This window comes from Hyperolius riggenbachi, chromosome 1 (assembly GCF_040937935.1).
Source record: "Hyperolius riggenbachi isolate aHypRig1 chromosome 1, aHypRig1.pri, whole genome shotgun sequence".
NCBI classification, from domain to species: domain Eukaryota; kingdom Metazoa; phylum Chordata; class Amphibia; order Anura; family Hyperoliidae; genus Hyperolius; species Hyperolius riggenbachi.
Genome location: NC_090646.1, coordinates 234909272 through 234936654, shown reverse-complemented (window position 1 = coordinate 234936654; position 27383 = coordinate 234909272). Strand labels below are relative to the sequence as shown.

General features: G+C 38.9%; 1 protein-coding gene across 1 annotated transcript in view; it reads left to right on the top strand.

Moving 5' to 3' along the window:
- Positions 1-1307: 1307 nt before the first annotated feature.
- LOC137570039 (centromere-associated protein E-like) overlaps positions 1308-27383 on the top strand; it is a 63841-nt gene continuing 37765 nt past the window's right edge. The window contains exons 1-3 of the mRNA XM_068278890.1: positions 1308-1365; positions 6300-6533; positions 24029-24082. Coding sequence (XP_068134991.1) covers positions 1308-1365; positions 6300-6533; positions 24029-24082 — 346 coding nt within the window. The remainder of the gene's footprint in view (positions 1366-6299; positions 6534-24028; positions 24083-27383) is intronic.

Sequence of the window (27383 nt, the reverse complement as noted above, 5' to 3'; positions counted from 1 at the left end):
GGGTGTTTCCAAGCTGCTGACATAATTGCCTCTTTTTCTGTATAATAATGAAGACGGCAGATCACATCTCTTTCTTTTTCCCCGACCCTCGGATTTGCTCCTAGAGCGTGATGTATTCTATCTATGGCGATTGTATGATCTTCCGTTCGTTCCAGGACTCTTATTGAAGATCCCCTGTACCGTCAGTCGCAGCTTCTCGGCGCTCACTGACTCCTGCAAGCCCCGGATCCTGATGTTCTTCCTCCTCGAGCGATTCTGTATATCTTCTAGTTGTGTATATATTATCTTATTCACAATCTGTTGTTTCTTTCTCTCTTTCTGAGCCTCAGCAAGGGTGGCTTTTACCTCTGCTAGCTCCTGTTCCAGTTTCTCCGCTCGCGAGGACATTATTGCCATTTCCTCTTTTAGTGTCGCCACCTCCAGGCGGGTAGCAGCCATAATCTTTTCGGTCTGTTCACCTAGATCCTGCTTTGTAGGCAGCGTTTTCAAATATGTACACATCTCCTCCAGGCTGGTGTGTTTCTTGCTAATCTGGGAGTGCGGGGAGCTTGACTGTTCCGGTTTCTCCCCCATTCGATCTCTCGGGCTTCCTGACCCCACTGGCGCAAAAAAGTCCGCCGCTCCTCTTTGGGGTGTTTTAGCCGCCGGCCCTACTGCCGCGGTGCCAGTCGTCTCTGTCCCCTTTTTCCTTGCACCACCTGCCATCTTTAATTGACCCTTCCTTTGCTGGGCAATACGCCACTAGCTACCAGCAGTTGCAGGTGATGCTACAGTCCTCTGCAGGTCTGTGTGTATTTTCAGTGCACACCCTGCTTCACTCTGCTGGGGTACAGTCCACTGGTGTCCTCTTGTCCCCTCCTTCCCTTTTCAGGCTCCGCACACTCCTCTTATGCTACCTCCAGGCGCCCTGCCGCATCCAGGTGAGGATGCTCCACCACTTTCCAGCTCTCCCTGTAGGCCGATGCCAGGTACTGCCCTGCGCCAGTGCCGTCCCCCCTGGCTCCGCCGGCGTCCCGTTTCCTGCCTCCCGCCTGGGGCTTGCTGCGGTTTCCCTCTGGTTGCGCCCAGTAGTGCCTCTCCTGCTCCGGCTGGCTCGCTCGGCGCAGTGGTTCCTGCCTCCCGCCTGGAGCTTAGTGCGGCTTCCTCCTAGCGGCTCTGCTGCCCCAGCTGACTCAGTCGGCGTTCCGGTTCCTGCTTCCCGTCTGGGGCTTCCTACTAGCGGCTTCCCATCGTGCCCTTGCTACATCAGAGGGCCCGGTTCTCGACAGGGAGGTGACGCGAGCGGAACTACGTAGCGGAACTACGTCATGGCATCCGCTCCTCCCCACGTGCTCTCAATCTCTACGTGTGAGAATGCAGAGTACGGTAACAGGTTATTTAAGAGACTCTGAAGTCTCCCGAAAATGAAGTTTTTATTATAAAAACCTCATTAACATTATTGTCCCTCTTAAAACACTGCAGAACCGCGGCTGAAAACCCCCTCAATCACCCCAAACTCACCCCTTAGTTGGCAGGCAAAATCCTTGACTTTCTTGGTCGTGGATTTTGCTGCTGCCTCTATGCGTGTCAATCAGCACGTATCTCCGCCTCTCCCCGCCCCTCTCAGTGAAGGAAGACTAAGAGGGGCGGGGGGAAGGCGGCGATCCAGGCTTATTGATGCGCATAGAGGCCCCCGTATGTTTGGGGTGATAGAGGGGTTTTTCAGGCACGGTTCTGCTGCGTTTTAAGAGGAGCAATAATGTTAATGAGGTTTTTAAAGTAAAAACCTCATTTTCGGAAGACTTCAGAGTCTCTTTAAGTACAAGTGCAAATCAGGGATTAAGATAAGGAACAGGATTGCCCAGACACTCAAAGCCAACAGCAAACAAAGTTTGTGCAACTAGATGGAGAAAAGGCAGTGCATTAGCCCCAATCAGGATGTAGCTGGTGTTGTGTGATCCTGCTGAAAATGCTCTTGAAACCACCATCAGGCAAGCCAGGAAAATGCAAATCTTCAATGGTAAGTGAAAGGAATCCTGCTGGTGAACAGCAGAAATCTAGGACAGTCAAAATTGAAATGGAGCCACCTGCTGGTGGACAGTGGAAGTCCAGGGTTGACATAGTCAATACTGTCGCTAGCAGACAGAACGTGGCAGAACTTAATTCCTAACATTGAGTTCTTATCAGTTTCTTTTATTGGTTCCTAAGCTGGTGGGGGTTTTTTGTTTTTGGTGTACTACAGGGTTTGGATTAACTAGACCTGTTTTTCAGGACCACTTGTTGGTGAACCCATTACTGAATTGGTATTCTTACTTTCAACCCTAAATTTCTTCAATCTCTCTGTGTGGTTTGTGTATGTGATTTTGTCTCTCTTTAGTTTATTTATTTTGTTTTCTAAGATTTCTAATAAAAATTTGTTGACTAGCATAATGCAGAGGGATTTGATCTGGGTTAGTATGGTACTACTAATAATTGTATTATCATTTTAATAGGCATACCTTCTCTTCTCCATAAACCTACAGTTTGTACTTTTGTTCTGCACAGGTTTCGTTATTAGTTAATAATTTTTATGTTGTTACTTTTATGTTGTTACTTTTCACAGGAGACTTTTACATACTTTTTATATAGTTGTATATATAGTTGTACATATTTATATAGTTGTATATATTTAAATATAATTTTTATATAGTTGTATAGTAATATTTTTTGTTATTATTACTTTTATGTTGAAATGTGTAGAACTGTGCTGCCCATAATCTAAATAAAATAATTTCTAAATTCATGAAGAATTTAGAAAACTTCCATCAGCTCTTACATACTGTGCATGTGTACATTGGTTTACAATATGCATGGGAAATACTCCCATGATTAATTGGGAAATGTACGGGGAGAAAAGATTGTGGGGTGCCGTGTATGTTAGTTTGTGTGGCTGGTTAGGATAGTGTAATGGTTAACGGCTTTGCCTCTGACACAGGAGACCTGGGCTCGAATCTCGGCTCTGCCTGTTCAGTGAGCCTGCACATATTCAGTAGGAGACCTTGGGCAAGTCTCCCTAACACTGCTACTGCCTATAGAGCATGTCTTAGTGGCTGCAGCTCTGGTGCTTTGAGTCCGCCAGGAGAAACACACAATATAAATGTTCTGTGTGTGTTTGTTGTGTTTGAATTAACTCTTATTAATTGGCAACCAAAGAAAAACATAGCACAGAGGAGCAGCAGTCCAGACAATAGATGTGTTGAATGTATGAGTTCAGTATAGATTGCAGGGATGCTAATTGCTTTGTTGGTAGGCCGCATAAAAGGGTGTTGCAAAAGTAAGTTAATGCAAAATATTATTAGGGCTAGCATTTAAGTAGTGTTCTGATGATTGTCAAACTTTTAATATGACTCCTGGCAGATGACCCTTGTAGCCTTAGGAGTCTTCACAGAGGGAGGGTGAGGGAGTGTGAACATGGTGGGAGGCCCATTCAAGTTTTGCTGGGGTACCGCCTGATTTGTAGTTATGCCACTGACTCAAATCTTTATTTTGTGTTTAAAGTCACTGTAAGTGTTTTCAATTTGTTTTTAAATATTTTCTGTTTAGAAGGATGAATTAGCAACATTCATCTGTATATAATTTTCATATAATTAATAAAGGTTCAAACTGATATCTGTTTTTGCTCCACAGAAATGAATAGGTGTTCATACAAATATCCACAAGCTTCCATGTGCATCACTATGCATCATACTGCTTGCATTTAACTTTCATGCCTTCTGACCCTCGAAGGTCCCCATTGGTTGACTGATCTCTATTAATTAAAATTGTTTCGGCGAGGATTCTCATTGGTTAGATTGGTGGACTAACGGTGGACTAATTAAAATATTTGTTTTTGCTGGGGCTCCCGTCTTCTTGCATCTCACTGCAACACTGAATTTTGCATTTTTGTATTTTCTGTTGGTGTTTCCTATTGATCTATTTATTTGACACAGCAGAAAGCATTCTTATCTGTCAAATCAATATACTAATTGACTGCCATAACATTTATAATCTCCCCTTATCAGACCAGAGAGTGCACGTACAACCTTAAATCTTTAAAATAAATTCTATTAATGCCTTCTTTTCAGGATTATTTATGATGCTTTATGCTTGTTGACCTATTCATATCCTAGTAAATAAAGACATTCGTGGTTTCTTTATTTTGATTTAAAAAAAAACACTATATGTGTTTAAAGTGGTATTATGCACCCTAAGATTTCAGTAACTACTCTTAAGGTGCCCATACATGGTACATTTTTTAAATCCAAACTTACTATTTCTATGTACTATAAGGTTAAATTAAGTAAATATACTAAAAGCATAATTTAGGCAGTTCCCTCATATTACATAGAAATGGTAAGATTGGATGAAAAAAAATGTACTATTTATGGGCACCATTAGTCACATAAAAGAACATTTGGAAGCAATCCCAAACATTCTCTGTTTGAACAAACGTATGCTTTCAATGCAGAAAGCAGTACAATATAGCTTATCTCTGTCTCATCAGCAAAGGCAGAAGATACTGTCTGCCTCTGTTTTGATTCTGCCCACTCCTGCCTCCCTCTGCTGAACAGAAAGGCACATCACCCTGGCAACAGTTGCTTTAGCAAAAAGGAGTAGGGCGAGTGAATGCACATGCCTCAGAGAGCTTCAGTGGCAATGATGAAATAAGTAAATAAAATAAATGATTACATTTGCTATAAGCCAGAGGTAAGCTATCTTGTACTGCTCTCTGTAGTGAGAGTATATGTTTTTACGCACAGAGAATGTATGGGACTGCTTTAAAATTTTCTTTTATGTAACTAAGAGTAGTTACTGAAATTTTAGTTTTGGGACTATAATCCCACTTTAAGTAGAGGTTTTATATTGTTTTTATAGGATGGGGGCACCATTGATGGGCTCATCTAAAGCAGCAGAAACCCAGAATCCCTACATTGCAGAGACCGCCACTTTAAAATGATGTTGTTTTTAGTTTCACTAGAGTGCAGTGATGCAAGATGATGTGATTCATTGTTCTGCTCAGCTGTTCCTGTATTACTGACATTTAAACAATCTGCCATGTGCATCATAAATCAAATGCAATTCCACATCTGTGCAATGCAGGAAAATGAATGAGAAATGCACTTCTGAAAATAGGAAAACGGAAGAGAAAATATAACAAATTCCAGTTTCATTTATTTTCCAGTGTTTTAGAATTGTTTAGGTAAACGGGAAAAGGTCACATATGTGCTTAACTAGAGGGACTGCAACTACTCCAGAGCCCATTCAGTCATAAAGCGGGGCTATGACTACCTCCGTATATCATTTAGCTGCTGTTTTTTTTTTCAAATTGCTTCTTACTAGAGAGTAGGCAACAATCATCTTTCATTTTCTTCCTTCTCTTACCTGTACTGTGCTGCATTAGTTGGCTTTTAAGGATGAAGAATGAACAATGAAAAGGCTGTTATTAGAAATCAGCACTGTAAGGGTTAAATGAAATAAATATCTTTGTACAATTTATAGTATTACATTTCCCACAAGATTCTTCCAGAATTCTCTCTACAGTCTGAAGTCACAGACTGCAGACAGGGGTGTAACTTAAATGTGACGGGCCCCCATGTAAAACTCTGCAGGCCAGGCCCCACTCCCCGTAGTGCCCATGTGGAGTGATAAAAAGTGGCTGTCAGGTGCCTTGTGTGGGATGATGCACCCGTGTGTGCAGCTCCTGAATTGCGTACCTATTATATAGCCGGCAGGAGATTTGGGTGCTGGGTAAAGCTGATAAACAGCTCACCCTGTTCCTGCACAAGTCCCGGCAGGGTCCACCGCCCCGCCCATGGTTAGTGGGGGAAATATGTAATTCAGCTGCCAGCTATAGCTGGCGGCCGAATTAGAGTGTTTTGTAGTAATTTGTGCTCCGTCTTTTGACAGCACCCAAATTATAGTTAGCTGTAATTCCTAGTTGATAATTCCTATTACCGTCTAGGGTGGCGCCGGCCAAATCTCCTGCGCTGTTTTTACCCCTTCTCCACCACAGATAAAACATTCAATAAATCTATAACACCCTAGTGAATTCAAAATTAAACGTTTGATAAAGTGTTTGGTAAAGCTTAGTGAATTGAGGCCAATGTAGTAAGGATTCACAGATACAGTCTTCATCAGTAATATTTTTTGAAAGAGCAAGGCCCATAGCCATAACCGAATGAGAAGATAAATAGCAGATGATATAGGAATCTCTGATCTCAGTGATAACATTGCTATCTAGGCAGCATATGTAGGCCAACTCTTGGTTAATGTTTATGTAACATTTGTATTTATTTCTGCAGCAGAGAGAGGATATGACATCTCTAGTGAAAATTATGTGTGGGATGAAACTGCTTATGGAGAGGAAGAAGACCCTTATAGCCTTGCCGAAGAGGAGTATATGGAATTACCTTTTGAAACTGATGAAGTAAACCAAAGACCAAAAAGATCTTTTATTGTGCACAGAGCTCCATTACCAGCACCTCGCCCACAGGCTGCCAGTGCTCCCCAAACTGAAGAAACCTACATCTCTAAAGGTAAGACTTCAACACCTCTCCAAGCAGCTTTGTTTTATGTTGCCCTGTTAAAGTATATGGATGATCAATGAGATGCAAATACTTCTGAGTTGATGCAGGATTTTGCAAATTATGAAGGTAAATAAGTCTGGCTTGAAAATGAACCAGTTAAAACTTTGGTGGTGTTTGATTGATTCCATTTCAAGCTGCATAAATGTACATGCAAAGTTAACATAATCCTGCAACAACTTGGAATTATTTGCATTTTATTGATTATCCTTGTTAAAGAATATATATTTTACCTGCAAATTAACTAATTGTAAAGGTTTTGTTTTCCCTTTTACTGAAGGGATTCTGCAAAGTTGAATTTTTAACAGTTTTACAGAAAGTGAAAAAAGCATGCAGTCTTCATTTTCTTCGTATCAGAACTGGATGGCTGACAGTTTATTTACAGTTAGTGCTATTGGAGTCCCATAAGCATTGTGCACATACTAGACTGAACGTGGATATGGTGGCCATTCAGGGCCATCTTGGCCAAGAATCTTTAAAGAGAACCTGTACTGAGTAAAATTATTTAAAATAAACACATGAGGTAACTTCAAATGAACATTACATAGTTGCCTTGCCATCAGTTCCTCTCAGAAGCTCGCCATTTTCTTCTTACAGTGATCCCTTCCAGTTCTGACAACATTTTGTCAGAACTGAAATATATATTAGTTACTGTCAGTTACAGCTGAGAGGAGAACTGATGTGTCCATGTTTCCCTATGGCTCAAGTGGGCGATGTTACAGTTTAACTGTGTGCTGACCAGGAAGCTGTTATGGTGTAATGGCCATTTTCAAAATGGAGGACGTAGAATTCCCTTGATCACAGTGGACAAACAGGACGTAGGACAGGAAAAATAGATTGAGGAGTAGACTACACAGGAGTTAAGTATGACCTGTGTATGTGGATTTTGACTTTTAATTTCAGTTCAGGTTTTCTTTAAGCAATGGTCAAATGCTTTGTACTTCTCCTTCTCCAACAAGCTGGAAGCTGCTTCTCCTTGTGTCGCACCACTGTCTCTCCATTTTCCTCCATAACAACAGAATGAGGTGCTTAGCTGTAGCCAAAGCACCCATATAAATGTCCTATGGCTATGGGTGACATTTATTGAAAATGTGTATGTAGATATAGATGTACCAAATCAACAACACTCAGGCAGTCATACACAATGTTAACCTCCTTGGTGGTAACCCCGAGCTAGGGTCGGGGTAGAAAACCGCAGCTCAGAGCAGTAATCCCGGTAGCTGCTGGAGGCTCTGTGCAGAGCAATGCAAGCAACGGGAGCATTTCTACATACCTCCCGGGGATCCTGACGTCGGACGCCATTTTTTCTTTCTCTCCTCCGGGGTTCTGCTTTCTCCTGGTGAGAATCTCAGATTAGATTTGCAGTGCCACCCGGAGGATGGAGGCATAACTGCAGCACTGGAGCAAGGGAGATAAGTGATTGCTGGGGCTGTGCAGATCTCCTTGGCAGCATGATTTTTTCCATGTTTAAGGGTCTGAAAGGGTGCAAAAAAATTGTACCGCTTTTAGACCCTAAAATCTGGAAAGAATCATACCACCAAGGGGGTTAAAGAACACCCGAGGCAAAAATAAACAAATGAAATAAATTATTGTATCTATCTTCCTTGTACGAAAAATGACTTTTTAAGATAGTCCACAGTTTTATTTTATGTTTAATGGGGCACCATGGTGAAAATTGTAAAATTTAAAATATAGACAAATAAGAAGTACGTTTATTCCAGAGTAAAATGAGCCATAAATTACTTTTTTCCTATGTTGCTGTCACTTACAGCAGGTAGTAGAAATCTGACAGAAGTGACAAGTTTTGGACTAGTCCATCTCTTCATAGGGGATTCTCAGCAAGGCTTTTATTCTTTATAAAGATATTCCCTAAAAAGGATTTAAACAATGATGCTGGCTGCTTCCCTGCTCGCTACACAGTTTTTTGGCAGTTGAACAGAGCAACTGCCATTCTCTAAGTGCTTTTGAAAATAAATAAATCCCTAAGAATCCCCAATGAAGAGATGGACTAGTCCAAAACCTGTCGCTTCTGTCAGATTTCTACTACCTACTGTAAGTGACAGCAACATAGGATAAAAGTAATTTATGGCTCATTTTACTCTGGAAAAAATGTCCTTCTTATTTGTATATGTTTGCACATATTTTAAATTTTACAATTTTTCACCGTAGTGCCCCTTTAAATCAACTTTTGAAGTTTTAACTGTTTTATTGTTTTTGCTCAATGACAGATTCATTGAAGTATGCCAGAGCTGAAATCTATGAACTATTGACCCCTTGTATCTCTATTTTTATCTTTCTTGCTCTCTATATGCTTCCTCGAAGCGATCAGTACGCTTCCAGGGCTAAAAAAAAAATCTCACTTTGGCCAAATAGTAAAACTACATCTACATACATTTTTTATACAATAAACCCACATTATTACATTTAAAATTAACTGTTTTTTCCCACGCCAGAAATTACCCAAATAAAAAAAAAAAAAAATAGTTACCTAAGGGTCTGAACTTTTTAAATATGCATGTGAAGAGGATATACTTGTATTACGAACATTTTTTAAATTATAAACTTGTAAATAGTGATGGACGAAAACTGAAAAAAATGCACCTTTATTTCTAAATAAAATATTGGCGCCATACATTGTGATAGGCACAAAATTTAAATGGTGTAATACCCAAGACAAATGAGCAAATAAAATGCATAGGTTTTAATTATGGTAGCATGTATTATTTTAAAGCTATAATGGCTGAAAACTGAGAAATAATGAATTTTTTCCATATTTTTCTTAATATTCCTGTTAAAATGCATTTAGAAAAAAATAAATATTAGCAAAATGTACCACACAAAGAAAGCCTAATTGGTGGTGGAAAAAACAAGGTATAGATCAATTAATTTTGATAAGTAGTGATAAAGAATGAGAGGTGAAAATTGCTCTGATGCATAAGGTGAAAAACTCCCACGGGCTGAAATGTTTAAACAGAATCCTGTATAAAAAATGTAAAGCACAGTCATAAAAGTAGGCCTTTAGTATACACTCCTGTAAATACAGAGTCTTCTGATACAGTAAGGAGGCCAGATAACACTCAAAATGCCCTCTAGTTGGACCTAAATTGGACCCAGAAACCTAGTTCATACAGCATATTTAATGTCAGTTTCTGTGCTCATCATTCGTAAAGGATACGCTAATTGAAATTCAGCCAAGAGAAATTGCATAGAGTGTAATGTTTTCTATGGTCACTTGTATTGCATGGAATCATGGGATTCCTAAATGCAAGGAAACAAAACCTAGTTCCTGTTTATTTTCAATTTTTTTTATTTTTGACGTAGTAAACCATATTTTAAATATGAGTGCAATTTTCACGAATAAAAATCTTGGATGCATTACCCATATATAAATATATATATATATATATATATATATATATATATATATATATATATATATATATATATATATATATATATACTGTATATATATATATATATATATATATATATATATATATATATATATACTTAAAAGCCTTTTTTAGGTGTTAAAGTTGCTGATAAAGCTTATTACCTTGGCTGTATTTGGCCATTCTAACAAGACTGGAGAGGAATTCTGAGAGACAAAAAACAAAAAAAAAAACGCTTGCAGTACTAAGGTACAGGAAAAAAAAAACCTCAATGGCAAAACGGCAAAAATACATAACTAAAAATAGACTCTGCAATAAATTATAAACTAAATAATGGTTTCATTCTGACTTAAATTTCTATTTCTTTGTAATATACCTTTTCGCCACAGTGATTGGTTATTCCTCTGTTTATCCATTACTTTACTTTTCCAAAGCAACCACAGTAAACCCTGATAAAAAAAGGAATAAAGTCACCAAGTTCAGTCATAAGGTTTTTCATAGCGCTGCACTATTTTTGTATTTTTCCTCTCCACAGAAGATAAAGCCTTTCAAGCGTTCTCCTGTGGACACATAGGTTGATACATACAATCTCAGCTGCTAATTAAGGAGTACAGTTCAGAAACAGAACACTAAGCTGTCTCACCAGTATCTGTCTCACACTCCAGGGAGCTTGCAAAAAAAGAGAATATCACAGTATTAAAAAATCCCTGAGATGTAAAACAACTGTTTTCAAATACAAAATATGAACCAAACAGATGTCAAATCAAGTTTGAAATGTGACAGTCTGCATTTGAAAGGCCAAAATGTATTTTTAGCATGCTGTACATGGGAAAAGATTTCTCCTCTGTCTCTGTAACAAATATGTATGAAAAAATCCTTAGTTTCCATGTTAAAGTAAATGTACAGCAAGAGAAATATGGAGGTTACTATCGTTATTCCTTTTTTTTAAAAAAATTCTATTTGGTTGTCATGCTGATCTTTTGGCTTCAGTACTTTCTGAGTCACCCATGGCAACAAGTATAAAGCCAGGGGAGCCATGGTTATTCTGGGTCAATGATTCAGAAATTTTTAGAAGCCAAGAATGAGCATAACAGCCAGGCATGTAGCATTTTACGGAGAGTCAATGACAGTATGTACCGTATTTTTCGACATGTAAGATGCACTTTTTCTTCCCCAAAATGTTGTCTTATATTCCAAAGATACGGAATAAGGTGATTCAGAGTCAGCAGGGAAATTCTTACCTGATCCTGCCGCCTCTCTCCTCTCCCCCCAGCTCTAGTCCTGCTGTCAGGCGGTTCCTCTTCTTCTCCTGCAGCTGCCGATATCCAGGGACACTGCTGCCTGCTGCTATGCAGCTCCACTGGGTCTTCTGTCCTCCTGGTGGCATACAACTTCTTTACTGTTGTACTGTTAAGCCGCTGTTTTAAAAGATGTTTTTGAAGAAAAATTCCCCTTGTTCCCACTATTCTCCTTAATCTACCTAGCAAATTTGGCAATTATGGCATGTATGGGGCTTGCCATTGACTTCAATGCTATTTTTCCCTAAAACATGATGGTGTATTCCCAAAGATGGGAATGGCAAATTTTAAAACAAAGTAGGTAGCAATTCTGCCTGCAATTTTGGTATGCAAAAATTTGCCACAAGGTAAAACTTCAAAACTGTGCCTGCTCATGCCTACCAGTCAGCAAAGTAAAATGTCCCTGTTACATAATAAAAAATGTTTTATTCAAATATGTAGAGCATGGACGAGATGGACTCACATAGTGTAAAGTTTAATTCAGCTTTGCTTTTAAAATGATGATTGACATTATGAGATAAACATATGTACATGCAGTACTGGCCCTTCTAAGAAATTGCCTTAAGTCCCATTCCCTGTTTTTTTTCCATAATATTTTTTTTATTTTAGAATAAAGATGCAAGCTACATAACAAAGTACAGTAGAAAATACACCATATACACTCTTAACCACATAATGTCAGGATAAAGTACATAAAAAATGGCAAACAAATTCCAGATTTTTAATTAAACAGAGCTGGGTATCTGATCATGGTATAATATGAACATATCTTGCTTATACTGGAGATGCTTAGCAGCTTCCTAACCACTGCCCTAAATATTTGATTGGCTGAGGAACCACCAACTCCACCATCAGTGACTTTAAAGTGGCAGAAGCCATGGTCAAAGACCTACCTACCACACTGAGAAAATGAAAAATATCAAATGAGTAGCAAGATGGTTAACGACAAATCAAATTGTATCATAGGATAATCAGGAGAGGCAAAAATAGTAGAGTATGATATAAGTATTCAAAATGTAACATGTCATACTCATTTCCTGAAGAGGTAGTATGGTATGGCTTCAAATATATATCAATCTTCTGATATTGTAAATAAAATAAGCTATAAACTAATTTAGCTAAATCTATAAACAGTGGACCAAAGAAAAATACCTTTCCCTGTCTTTTAGTACAGCAAGAGTTAAAAAGTTGAGTTATTATCTATGTAAATTAGCTTGTCCAACAGCTTTTTAAATTCAGTCCTAAAAAGTAAATAAATGCCAAAACAGTTGAGAATGAGTGAAAGAAGGCTCCGGATAAGGTTTTAGTGCTGGGAAGTTCAAAGGATCATTACTTCTGGTTGTTTTTACTTTTAGCAAGGCAGACTTGTCTGAAGTCTTAAAATGAAGCACTTAAACTGAGCATAAAAATATTAAAATTTAGTAAAAAACATACAGTTACCGGTAATCATTTTATACATTTATTTTTACTTCAGGTGGGCTATAAGCAATTATTTTCCTAACTCTAAGATTTTTTTTTTCCATGAGACTTAGAACATTTTTCAGCCTAAATTTCACAAAATTAATTAATAGACACAAAATGGTAATGCACATCAGCATTTACTGACCTTTCTTCTTTAATATCTATTCTTTTCAATATGTCAGACTGTACATGTATTAAAAAAATAATACAAAGAGGAGATTTGAATTTTAAAGACAGGTCCTTACAGCCCATTCAAAGACCCCAGGCAGGAGGCTCGTTTTAAAAAAATTGTAAGTAAAAGCAGTAAAAGTGGTAACATAGGAATACTTTGTTCCTTAGTGCACACAAGTCAGCTGGCATAGTCTTGCCAATTTCTAAAGGGTCAATTATGCCAGGTCCATTAAGTGAAGAGTGCATAGAGGAGCGAATTAGTTCCAACGACATCACCACTGACTCCAATAAGCTATTAGAGGCCGGAAAACTGCTTCTCCTTCACATTCATTTTCTGGAAATTAAATTAAAGTTTTAGCCTGCTTTGTATTGGCCACCACCAGTCATTCTAATAAAATAACTATGGCTGGCACAGACTTGGTGAAGGAGCAGTGACAATTTAAATAAGGTATTAACACTATTATATAAAATGCAGAGAGCAGGGAAAGTCTACAAATGGAAGTGAAGACAACATTTCACCTCTTTGTGCGCAGTTATATATAAATTGGCCCCTTGGAAGCTAGCACTTACAGCAGACTAGTTGCTAACAGGCAAATCATAATACGTTCCCTTTCTTTAGAGTAACCCTAGAATACAGCCTTCCACAATAATGATCAATAACCATAAACCATTGTTAAGGGAATTCTCCAAATCGGTGGAATTTTCTATTGCTCTATTACCTTGTGCGATTAATAGCAATATTGCCTAAGGCAAATGACTACACACTTCATATCCAGCAGATGCCATATTATTATACCTCTTATCTTTGCTTTTATCTACTAATCCAATGTGTTGTCCAATTATGTGGACTCTCACTCTAAAATATTTTTTTCTGTAAAGCATAATTTTAAGAGTTAATTAGTGTGCAGAAATATGGCAACAAAATGTTTTTTTTCCAGAAAAATACAATAGCCTGGAGGAGCTTTTGTTGGACATACAATTATTATTATTATCAAGAAATTATTGTACTTTGCAAGTATTTAATTTCACACTTTTTTCACAAATCGGGTCTGAAAGCCTACTCTCTGTACTCTGTATTAGATCTAACAATGCTGCAAAATAATTGATTTCAGGATACATGTCTTTACACTGACCCATACTCGATATATAGTCTTGCCATGATATCCAGCTGTGATGAAAGCAGGCAGTAGGCACATATGATAGCTATACATAGCTGGCTTTATATTGACATAAAACCAACATTTTTCTAAGGCTGGGTTTACAGTGGTCCGCTGCACAATGCATGCTACTGTATAAGAGTGTATCGTATAGAGACCTGCATTGGGCTGGGTACCTGCGGGTACCCACGGGTTACCCAAAATGTGTGTCGGGTTTAGGGTACCCGTTTTGATTTTAATCAGGTTGCGGGTCGGGTGCGGGTAGCAGATCTGCGGGTACCAGATTCACCAGAAAGCGTGTTCTGGGTAGCGGGGCTGCAGGTGCGGGTCTGAAAAATTAGACCCGCACAGTGCATCAGGTTGGGTACCCCGAAATGCAGGTGAAATTCGGTTACCCGTTTTGATTTAACCGGGTTTCAAGTCAGGTGCAGGTAGTAGGTCTGTGGGTGCGGGTCAGGTGCAGGTACCAGATTCACCAGAAAACAGGTAGCGGGTCGGGTGCGGGTAGTGGGGCTACGGGTGCGGGTCTGAAGAATTAGACCCATGCAGGCCTCTAGTGTGGACTGCAATTGGAGGCTGACCATAGACTTTAATACAAAGCCTGAATGCAGTGAGTTAGAATAATGCTAACAGTTACAACCCAGTACTGTGAACATGCCCATAGAATTGTATGGGCAGGGAGTTGACATACAATATGAATTTGCAATGCAGCTGATGCACTGTGGACTAGCCCTAAAGGAAACAGGTAAATGTCAACACACCTAAATGTCAGTTACATTTAAATATATCTTCTCTACACATCAGTGAAATGCAGTTTTAGAAAAAGTACAGTAAATTTATCACACCATTAAAATATTACTTCACTCATTGGGCTGAGGAAATAAGATTTTGCAAATATTGGAAGATATTTGCATTACATTAAATCTAGAGAATAACAACATATGTATAATTTATGAATGGATTCCCTTTCTGTCATGATTTATTGAAAAATAAAATTAGTTCTTAATGTAGACCTCTAGTGACACATATTAAAATAAAGTGTGTGAAGTTGTATAACGTGTAACCTTAAAGGAGAACTATAAAGTGCTCAACACATATAATATTTGTGATTTATACCTGTCAGAAAAGTTTTCATGTCATCAGCTTCACAAATTCTCTAACCAGAGAGCTTACTCGTGTATTTCAATATCAGAGAGACAGCTGTAAAGCTATGTGCACATGCTACACCTGAATTGGCCGAGGTAAACATTCAAGTCCATTCTGGCCAAGCATCTAGCATGTGTCTAGCATGCTGGATCTTTAAATAAAACCAATAGACAAGCAATGTATTCCCTTCCTTACAGTGCCAGCTTGAAGCTGCTTCGTCAAGTGCCATGCTGTCTTCACCCTCTCCGCCCCATAGAAACAGTAAATGTCCCTCAGCTGAGCAATGTGTCTGTTTAAGCTTGTTCAGTGGAACTATTACTTCAGTGGACAGTTTCTAATATCTATTGGGTTAGCAGTTATAGTGCTTGTGTATGTTCTTAAAAGGACACCAGGGGGAAGTGGGGGAAGTTACACACTCATCTAAGAGGAGGGAATGCTCTAGTTCCCAAAGAACCTTCCCAGTCCTCTGTGCATCCCCGCATTCCACCGCCAGTCCTCTAGTCAAATCTACTGCCGGCTGCATCTTCAGGTCTCCTCGGAAGTACTTGGGACAACGAATATTTCCGTAGATGAGTTGCTCTGTATTGCACATGCACAAGTCCATGCTTGTGTCTGTACAATACAAAGCCACTCGTCATCAAAAGTACTCAGAGACCTGAGTAGTTCTGTAGCCTTCTGAGGAGGCCTGAAGGCTTCCTCAACATTAAAGTCAGGTTCTGGAATAGGGTGGTGTAACAAGGGGATGCAGAGAGAGCCGGTAAGGCTCTAAGTCAGTGTTCCCCAATCCTGTCCTCAAGGCCCACCAACAGTGCATGTTTTGTGGAAATCCACAGAGGTAGTTAATCAGCTGTGCTCAGACACTAATTACCAGCAATGAGCATCAGATGACATCCGAATGACTTTCATTTGGACTTCATCCTCTTAATTAATGCAGCTGAGCGGGTGGGCGAGGGGGGGGGGGGTTAAACTTACCCAATATACGTCTTCTTTCATCCATCCAACGGCGCCTCCCACGCTGCATTCCAAGCCGCGTCACGTGACTACAAACACTTCCTCCTTCAACCCCGAAGGAGGAGGTGTTTGTAGTCACGTGACTTGTCATGGGTGTGAAGATTACAAGGTCCACACTTGTTTTATTACCCTTTCAAGATGGGCCCCCAGTTTGTGAGGGTCACCAGGTGGAGGCAAGCAGAAGGGGGTTATATTGGGGGACCCCAGCAAAGTTTTGCTGGTAGACCCCATGTTTTATAGTTACGCCCCTGGCAGATTACATTATTTTAACATGACATTTTAACACAACTGTAAGTATAATAGTTGTCTGACAGCTCGTCTAGAAGTCTGTCAAATACAAATATACTTTCTAGTGAAATAACACCACAGCATAACAAATGATTTAGAAACAGTGCAGTAACTTTGTGTCACCATTAAAATATCCCTTCACTCATTATTCTGTAGAGGAAATGAGATTTTGCAACTATGGGAAAATATATGCATTACATTAAATGTTAAAAAGAAATCAAAAGCAATGTATAATTTATAAGTAAATTCTCTTCCCCTCATGTTGAAAAAATCATGTATTATTCAGTATAGTTCTCAAGAAAACATAAAGCAACAAAAAGATCTTCACCAAATAAGTGGACAGACAGGGATTTGTATTCATTTAAAACTGAGAAATTCAGTTCTAGTTTTCAGGATGTTATGATGTGGCTGCTAGATTGTAAATAAGCTAGCAAACCGTATCCACTCTATATAAGGTTTACAGTTACCATAGCTGCTACATCGTTAGACAGCCAGGTAAAAAAAAAAAAAAAAACGTTAACTGATGGATTTTATGTAAGTTGAAACATCCACGTTTATTATTGTAAGGTATTTTTAAAACCTTTTCATTACTATTTTAATGACTGTGGTTTCATAAAAATACTTAAAAGATGTTAAGAAAAATGAATTATTTACAGAGGAGTAAGAGAAGTGACCCAGAGAACATATTTTTAAGCACAATGGTAAAGAGCAATGTAGAACAATAGACTGAGCTGTAACACATAAAGATGAGTAGCTAAAGCAAGGAGCAAAGTTCTGAAATTTCTAAAGTCATGATAAATGTAGACAGCTAAAATTGTCTATCAGATTCCTACAGTGACCCTCAGCCTACATCTTAGTTAAAAGTCAAGGCTGGAATGCTGCTTGCCAGTTTACATTTGCCAATAAAATCCTTTGAAAGGATTTATTATGTATTTGCTTAGATGTAGAGTATAACTGTACCGGGTCTATTTGAAAAGGGCTCCTGTAAAAAAGGGTTCCTGGTGTAGCCCATATATTCCAAATTCGGCTACAAAAAGGGCACATGGTGTAGCCCATATATGCCAACTTCGGCTACAAAGGGCGCCTGATGTAGCCCATATATGCCTAATTCGGCTACAAAGGGCACCTGGTGTAGCCGAAAAAGCTAGTTTTAGTTTATTAGGCAAAATTTGTTGGGTTATAAAAGGGCTCTAGATATAACTAAGAAAAGTGATTATTATGACCTAACTGCTCCCTCCTCTCACACAGAACCCTCCCCCGATGGCGCCTAACCCTAATCCCCTAGGAGTTGCCTAACCCTAAGACTTGTGCTTGTGATGCCTAATCCTAACCTCCCCTGCACCCTCGAATCAAAAATCTCGGCTATAAAAGTGTGCCCTTTTGTAGTAGAATCAAAAACCTTGTAGCCTAAAACCTTGTAGCTGAATAAAAAATATGGGCTACAAAGGGGCGCCCTTTTGTAGCCGAAAACCTTGTAGCTGAATAAAAAATATGGGCTGCAAAGGGGCGCCCTTTTGTAGCCGAAAACCTTGTAGCTGAATAAAAAATAAGGGCTACAAAGGGGTGCCCTACTGTAGCCAAAAACCTTGTAGCCTAAAAAAAAATATGGGCTACAAAAGGGCACCCGCTTGTAGTCTATATCAAAACTCAGGAGCCCTTTTCACCACCTTGTAGCCCATATTTGCAGAAATAACATTGATGTCTATGGGGGAGCCCTTTTAATACAGGCAGCTCAGGAGCCCTTTTCAACGGATCCCACTGTACCTCTTACTGACTTGATACAGCGGACCTTAACAGAGTAGACTGTCTTTGGTAAAGCACTGTCTCTTCTGCTTCCACAAGCTTGCCAGTAAGGGTTATGTTTCATACTTTGTTATAGAGTCTTAAAAGACCACTTTATTTTTCCTTTTAAAATACATAAAAAATACTGGAAAAAAATGCCATCTAAAGAAAAACTCCCAGTCAAAAATTTTAGAACTTCCATTTTTGATTGAAATTTAAGTAGTTAGAGTCCAATGTAGTTTGAAATTGTACAAAGATAAGTGGTTAACAAAAAAAGGTAAGGTTTCACTAATCTGGAATATAATGTACATTTCAGTATTATAATAATGGTCTTTAGCAGGAAACAATAAATAGGTTAATGACTTGCTGCTTTTCTGCAGCAGTGAAGGTTGCTGAAGCCTTGAATGTTAGTAGTTAGTAGTAGTGCTGTCTGGAACACAATGTGGCGCCATACGCTCCTGAGCATTACTTGAACAGTATTATACTGCAGGACAAATTTCAATAGCTTTGAGATGCAGGTTTGACAGATTGAGTTGCAGCAAGAAAGCTAAAAGGTTAGAATAAGAAAAAGAGGCTTGCCTGGGCCATAAAATACTGTTTATGGACTATTGAAGCATGGAAGAAGGTGTTATTGAATAATGAATCAAAATGTGATCTCTTCAGCTCATCACACAGGATTTTTGTATGCTGTTGAGAAGGCAAATGGATGTTTTTTCAGTGTGTGATATCAACTGTCAAACATGAAAGGGGAAGTGTGATGGTCCGGTGCTGTTTTGCTGGATCCAGTGTCAGTGACTTGTACATAGTGAGAAGAACCCTGAACCAACATGGCAACCACATCATTCTGCAGCACCATTACTATTACTGTAGCACCCTCTGGAATGTACTTAGTTGGCCAGGGGTTCATCCTATAGCAAAGAAACTCCAAGCTAGGCAAGAACTACTTTAGGAAAAAAGAAGATCGGAAATTTGTAAATATATCAAATTTACTGATAGTAAATGTGTAAACTATCAAACTACTTTGGGAGAAGTAAAAAGAAGAAGGAAAACAAAGCAACCTGTAAGTGCCACTCATTATGGGAACTTTTACAACAGAGTTGTGAAGAACGTTCTGAAGAATATTTGACTTCTATTTTAGAGAGAATGCCACGAGTGTGTTCAGCAGTTATATCTACCTACGGTAGCTACTTTGACAAGTAAAAAGATTAGAACACATTTTGATTTATACAGGAACACATAACTTTGTTATGTCCATTCATTCAAGATAAGAACACATTTTGGTTTATACAGGAATATATAACTTTGTTATGTCCATTCATTCCAGAGTACAGTGAGACAATGAACTGTTTGTTTTTTTACAATAAAAAAAATTAAAAACATTTAAAAAATCAGTTTGTTCTAAAACTCTTGACCAGTGGTGTTTGTGTGTATGTATATATACACACACATATACATATACATAAATGTATATATGTGTGTGTGTGTGTGTGTGTGTGTGTGTGTGTGCGTGTGCGCGTGCGTGTGTGTTTCTATATATGCAGGGGTTGGACAAAATAATGGAAACACCTAACATTTTGGCATCATAATCTTTGAACATGTTGTAAGCAATCAAAACTCGACAATTATTTTTGTTATTTGATATGTTTAACCATTTACCGGCGTCGTAACGTATTAAAACGTCATGTTTTAGCCTGTTAACGGCCACATGACATTTTAATACGTCGCGCATTCCTGTTGCCGCTCCGCACGTGTGCGCGCCGCTCCCGCACCTGTTTCCGTCGGGATTCCGTGTTGAGCGATTAGGGAAGAGGACCGAGCAGTCCTCTACACAATCGCAATGCCTGGAATGAATGTACGTGACCGCAATCAGCGGCCACGTCCATTCATAAAACAGGAAGCCGTATTTAAATGTAGTATTTAAATGTAGAAAAAAAATGTGAACACTTTCTATAATGGGAAAGTGTTCACGAGTGCCATCTTGTGGCCAAAAAAGTAAAATGACACATACAGACACATACATACTTAACCAATACTAATAAAATTAATAACTTGCATTACCAAAGCCCCTCCCCGCAATAAAAAAACACATAAAAAAATCAGTTAAAAAAATAGATAAATAGTTGCCTTAGGGACTCAGCTTTTGTAATCTATATTTTATGAGGGAAAATTACTTTTACTTTACTACATAGAGGCTTGTAATTATGGACCGGACAAATGAAAAGCAAAACAGAAAAATAACACCTATATTTCACAATAATATATTGTCGCCATACATTGTGATAGGGACATAATTTAAACGGTTTAATAATCGTGACAACTGGGCAAATAAAATGTGTTTTTTTATCCACAGGAGAACGTTTCATTTTAAAACTATAGAGGCCGAAAACTGAGAAATAATGATTTTTTTTTCCATTATTTTCTTATTTTTCCCATTAAAACACATTTAGAATAAAATCATTCAAAATGCACTACCCACAGAAAGCCTAATTGGTGGCGAAAAAAACGAGGTATAGATCATTTTCTTGTAATAAGTAGTATTAAAGTTATTAGGGAATAAAAGGGAGGAGCACTGACAGGTGAAAATTGCTCTGGTCCGTTAGGGTAAAAACCCTTGGGGGTGAACTGGTTAATTAAAATAATTGTTTTTTATACAGATATTTAAACAAAAGTTGGTTATAATTTATAAAAATGACAGATCTCTCAGACTTTCAAATTTTGGTGCTTGTCTGGTAGGCGCTACTGCAACAGAAACTGCCCGAATGCTTGGCATTTCAAGAGGTACTGGGCTCGATTCAGTAAACGGTGCTAACCCAGTTAGCATGCCTAAAGGCTTTGGGCGTGCTAACTAGGGTGCTAAGTAGTTAGCACATACAAACTACTAAGCACCGTAGTTAGCACATGCAAACTTAGCACCGTAGTTAGCACATGCAAACTACTACTTAGCACCATGCTAACTAAGCTAAGTTACATGGTTAGATACCCCTGGTCTTGCTAATTATGATCTTGTAAAAGATAGAATATTTGGAAATGTAAATTCAATCTGAGCTCTATATATTATGTGACGATCATTATATTATTGTTAACAATACCTCTCATCTTCCACAGTGATAATTGATACTGAAGCTACTGTTGGAAAAGTTAGGAGGCGCACTGCTACACTGCATATTCTGTCATATGTTCCTTTTCTTTGTTGAATAAACACTGATTTTTTTTTAAAAAACTAGGGTGCTAAGTAGTTTACATGTGCTAACTACGGTGCTAAGTAGTTTACATGTGCTAACTACGGTGCTAAGTAGTTTGCATGTGCTAACTACTTAGCACGTGCAAAGCATGTTAGCACATGTAAAGTGGCTTTCCACTGCCGTGCTAACACTTAGCACCCTTTTCTGAATCAAGCCCACTGTCTCAAAAGTAATGACTGCCTTTGAAAGAGAAGGAAAAAAGTCCTCAGCAAAGCACAGCTGTGGCCGAAAGTCAAAGTTGCCTGAGAGAGACCGTTGGACTCTAAATCAAATTGTTAGAAAATCTCGCAAGACCACGGCTTATAAAATCACTGCTACAAAAACTGTTCGTCGGGAGCTGCACAAATCTGGATTCCACGGAAGAACTGCAATTAGAAAACCTCTGCTCTCAAAGACAAATGTTTCAAAGCGTTTAGAGTGGTGTAGAAACCCCCAGAATTGGTCCCTCGAGCAGTGAAAAAATGTGATTTTCTCTGATGAATCATCGTTTACTTTATTTCCGACCTCCAGCCGAGTGTACGTTTGGAGGCAGCCGAAAGAAGCATTTCATCCAGACTGCCTTCTCCCAACTGTAAAACATGGCGGGGTTCTGTGATGATCTGGGGTGCTATTTCTTGGAAATCCGCTGGGCCAATGATTTCCTTTAGTGGAAGAATTAACAGCTATGACTATTTAGGAATTTTGGGTGACCAAGTTCATTCTATGGTTCAATAACTGTTTCTGGAGGGGAATGCCATCTTTCAAGATGATAATGCCCCAATCCATACAGCTAGAATTGTTAAAGAATGGCATGAGGAACATTCTAATGAAGTTGAGCATCTCATCTGGCCACCACAACCCCCAGACCTCAACATTATTGAGCATTTATGGTCGTTTTTAGATATTCAAGTAAGAAGTCGCTTTCTGCCACCATTGTCTCTAAAAGAACTGGAGCGTGTTATAACTAAAGAATGGGTTAAAATTCCTTTGGAAACAATTCGCAATTTGTATTATTTAAAACCTTGGAGAATTGAGGCTGTAATTGCCGCAAAAGGTGGACCTACACCATATTAAAATATATTTTGTTGATTTTCAAGATGTTTACATTATTTTGTCCAACCTCTGTACTGTATATTCCTCATTTTAGTGTCATGTGATGATTTTATTACTGAATAATTAAATTGAATCTGAAGTGAAAATAAAGTTTTGATACAATAATTTGTATGTGTAGTACAGCTAAGAAATAAACATTAGCAGCACAGATATGAGTCTAAAAATATTTCCAGTACAGGAAGAGTTAAGAAACGTAACTGTTATCTATAGAAAAGAGCTACTCTGAGCTCTCCGACTATTTTTTTTACTGTATAAAAATCACTAAAATCAAAATGTGGACAGTGCAATACATATGTTATGTAGGTAGAGCAAGTATTTATCTACTTATATATGTGTTTTTTTTTCTGAGATAGTATGGCTGACAGCTCCCCTTTAAGGTTTTGCTGCAGAGCTAATGACCCTTTGAACTTTATTGCACTGTATCAAAGTTTAAAACACAGAGTATAGTTTGTAAACTGCAAATATTAGAGAATGATGCATTGTTATAGAAAAAAAAGCTATATAACTAAAAATAAAAATATGAGACACTTTTCTATGATACTCATGTTCTATGAATTATCCGTACCACACATACAATTCATTATGTCATACATCATTTTTTTTCCGCTTAAGTGTCACTTTAAAGAGACTCTGTAACAAAATTCTCATCCTTATTTCTTCTATCCTATAAGTTCCTATAGCTGTTCTAATGTGGTCTGTCTTACTGCAGCCTTTCCTAGTTGCACAGTGGCTGTGTTATCTCTGTTATATGATCTAATCTTCTCTCCTCTGTCGGGTCTGTCGGGCTAAGGCAGTCAGGCTGGAATGTGCTGTGCTGCTTGTGATTGGATAGAAGCTATACACACCCTCTCCAGGCCCCCTGCACACTCTGTATGACTCACACACCGAGCTACTCTCAGCCTATCACGTTCTATGTCTTTTGTTTGTAAACACTGCATAAAAATGGCAATTACAAGCCAGGATTGCAGCAGGGAGCGGAAGAAACAGCACAGAGGGGCCCAGGAGAACATAATGAATAGAATGGTATGCTTTTTATTGTAAGAATTTTACAGTACAGATTCTCTTTAAGGGCATAGCTTGTCCATAAGGTGAAAACAACCACTAGATTCTCTATTTATCATATGAGTATGTGAAACATGATACAAGTTGAGACAAAAAATTCACATGTACATAAATATTTGCAGATAACCTGTGCACAGTACAGTATATCGCTGGCTGAGCAAAGAAAAAGGACATTACATGACTGAGTACTGGAAGTATTTGTGATGAGACCTTCTTTATTTGTATCTATCCAAGTAGCTATCCAAGGGAGAAAACTAAATGACTGTTGAATCATCTCACATTATAAAATACTGTATGTATAGAATATCAAAACTGTTTTAACAGCAGTATTTTTTATTTCTACAGTGTTTCGTCAAAAGGCAGAAGAGAAAAAAATATATGACACTGGCCTTTATCAAGGTGAGATTGTGATCTTTCGTCTCCATTTCTAGTGAAATACTAACAAACAGAAACTGCAGATTTTACTGAAAAAAAAAAACATGTAAAACAAAAATGATGTTCTAGATGCCTTATCTCATAATTAACAATGCAAAATGTAATGTGGCAAAAATAGATAGATAGATAGATAGATAGATAGATAGATAGATAGATAACCAGTGCCATCAACATTAAAATTATTATTATTATTATTTATATAGTGCCGACATCTTCCGCAGCGCTGTACAGAGTATATATAGTCTTGTCACTAAGTGTCCCTCGGAGGAGCTCACAATCTAATCTTTACCATAGTCTTATGTCTATGTATGCATTGTCGTCTAGGGCCAATTTTAGGGGGAAGCCAATTAACGTATCCGTATGTTTTTGGGATGTGGGAGGAAACTGGAGTGCCCGGAGGAAACCCACGCAGACACGGGGAGAACATACAAACTCCTTGCAGATGTTGACCTTGCAGGGATTCGAACCGGGGACCCAGCGCTGCAAGGCGAGGGTGGTTACCACTACAGTAATCACAGAACAAAGAAAATTTAGTTTTGCTCATATTTTGTGAAAGGGGAATGTTTCATTTAAAAATTATTTTAAGAAGGTAGATTGCTAAATACTAATTTTAAGAATACAAAACGCTGTTAACATTTTACCTTCTGGTTGGTATCATGTTAAGGGGTTAGGTAGGTGGTGCATAACTTTTAATATTGTATTGTATCATTTATATGAGACAATACAACATTAAATCTACCCTTGAAGCTTTAAAGAAAATCAAAACTGTGACAATCTAAAAATAAAATCATTATCAGGAGGAGGAAGGTAGATAAAATTGCCTCATCAGTTTATTTTCACCATGAGTTTCCTTTAAGTGATGTTTACAAATTGTTATAGCTGTTCTAAAAGAACAAAACTAACCAAAGGAAAGCGGGAGTGAGAAGCATTTCCAAATTTGTTTCATTTAACGGGAACCTTAAGTGATATATGACATGATGCTATACAGACATGTGTATGTACAGTGGCAAGCAAACAAATACCTATGCTGTGATCTTTTTTTTCCTTCCCTGTCTGAGAGTTAATATTCAGCTACACATTTCTCAGTTTTTCTCCAGTCAGGACTCAGGTGGACTATCGCATCCCTCACTGATAAGGAATTACAGCCATAAACACTTTCCTGGCAGAGAACTGGGAGTAAGTGAGCAGGGTAGAGATAAAAAAGCCAATATGTGAGCCCTGTGAGACTTATGACAGACTGTCATTGAGCTGAGAAAAAAATAATAAATCCAGGGTTTTTTTTTGTTAAAAATGTGAAATAACATAAAACTGTGGGATATCTAAAAGTAATTTCTAGGAGTAAAAGGTTAGAAACAAATGTCTATCTCATCATCAGTTTATTTTCACTTAAGATTCACTTTAAAATGATCTTGAAAGAAAAAAGGTGCCCCTGGGGTTACTTACCTCGGGAGGGAGAAGGCTCTGGATCCTTCCCCCATTTTCCTCAGCAGATGTGATCCAGGGCTGGCACCCCCCAAAAACCCACTGCAAGCAGTTGCACTAGCGGCTTTCCACTCAAGCTCTGATGGAAATAGCCAAGCTCAATCGGGTCTGCTCTACTGCGTAGGCGTGGGCAGTCAGTGCCTGTGTAGTAGAGTGGACCTGATTGGGTTTGGCTATTTCCGCTGTAGCCCGAGCAGAATGCAGCTACTGCGCCTCTGCAGGCAGTCCAATGTAAATATTTGTGTGGCTACTTGTTCTCGGGCGCCAGCACTTGATCTTGTTTGGCTGAGGAGAATAGGGGAAGCCTCATTAGGATCCAGAGGCTTCCACCTCCTGAGGTTTTTTTTTTTTAAGTCACAGGTGTACTTTAAGGACATACGTTCTGTGATATTCACCTGCAAAAGTTTTTAAAAAGTACTTGAGGTTAAAATAGATAGAGCCTGTAATGGCAGACTCTGCCTGCATTAAATCAGATGGGGGAGTCACAGGGATAAATACTTACCTGTCCTGACGTCTTTGGGTCAGAGAAGATGCTCTGCCCTCCTCCTTGGCAGTGCGGTGGTGACCATGTTTCCGAAGACAAAAGGTCTTTAGAAACCTCTCCCTGCATGGCTGCAGCCCGTCCCCAGCTCGGCAGCGACCAATCAAGCAATGGCTACCGAGTTGGGGGCAGGTTGCGGCCATGCAGGTGGGCGGGGCCAGAGCCTTGACAGCGACTTTGAAAAAAATCACCAGGTATCACCTGTCTAAAGAGAAGACATCAGGAAAGGTGGGTGTTTTACCCACGACCCTCCCAATGCTCCATTATTCAGACAGAACCTGCCATTACAGGCTCCATCTATTTGGCTTTAGTTATTCTTTAAACTAATTTCTTGTATATGGTAAATACTCTTGAATGCTATAACCTGTTTGCTTCTCTCTTGCACTATTACTGCATAGTTCATATTGTGAAATAAATGTTCATGGATGTTAGAATAAACTTCTAGCCCCTCTAGCTGTTGGCATGTGCCTCCAGAGCTTTCTTGACATCTGCATTTCATATAAGACTTGCTCATCATTAATTAGACTTTAAATCCATGGCTACAATGGTGGCTCACTACAGAAAGGCCATGGAAAAAATAAATGTCACTTGAAATCTCAAATGAGAAGTTTTACAAAATTATGAAGGTCTAAGACAAAAAAAGCTTTGCTCAAAAATTATTTTAATGGTTTTGGCTACTGTGCATGTTTAGCTGTTGGGACAGGAGGAGGACGGGGCCAGGGGGTGGGCAGATGCCAGTGCATGCAACGGGCGCTCGCATGCCCGTGGCGGTTGTGCGGCGGGTGCACGCTCGCACATGCTGACATTCGGCAGTGGCGGTGGTGAGAGAGACCTAGAGCCCGTTTTTAAACTGGCTTAGATCTACTAGTTACACATAAATTATATTCAGGTCACAGACTGCCTGAAAATGAAGGCAAGCATGACCAGGCATTATGTTAAGAACTGTTATTATCCCCATTCCCCAATCATTTTACTTTATTAGGATTGCATTGCTATTTCAGCAGCGCCACTAGGTATACAAGTTCATATTGCAGTTATTGCAGTGTTATTGGACAGAATAGCTGAGTCTGCAAGCATGGGATTCTGCTGCAGAAACAATACCAGCCCACATGGTTCTAGACAACAAGGGGCTAGCTCAGGCATGGGAAAACTTGGCCCTCCAGCTGTTAAGGAACTACAAGTCCCACAATGCATTTGCCTTTATGAGTCACGACTGTGGCTGTAAGACTCTTGCAATGCATT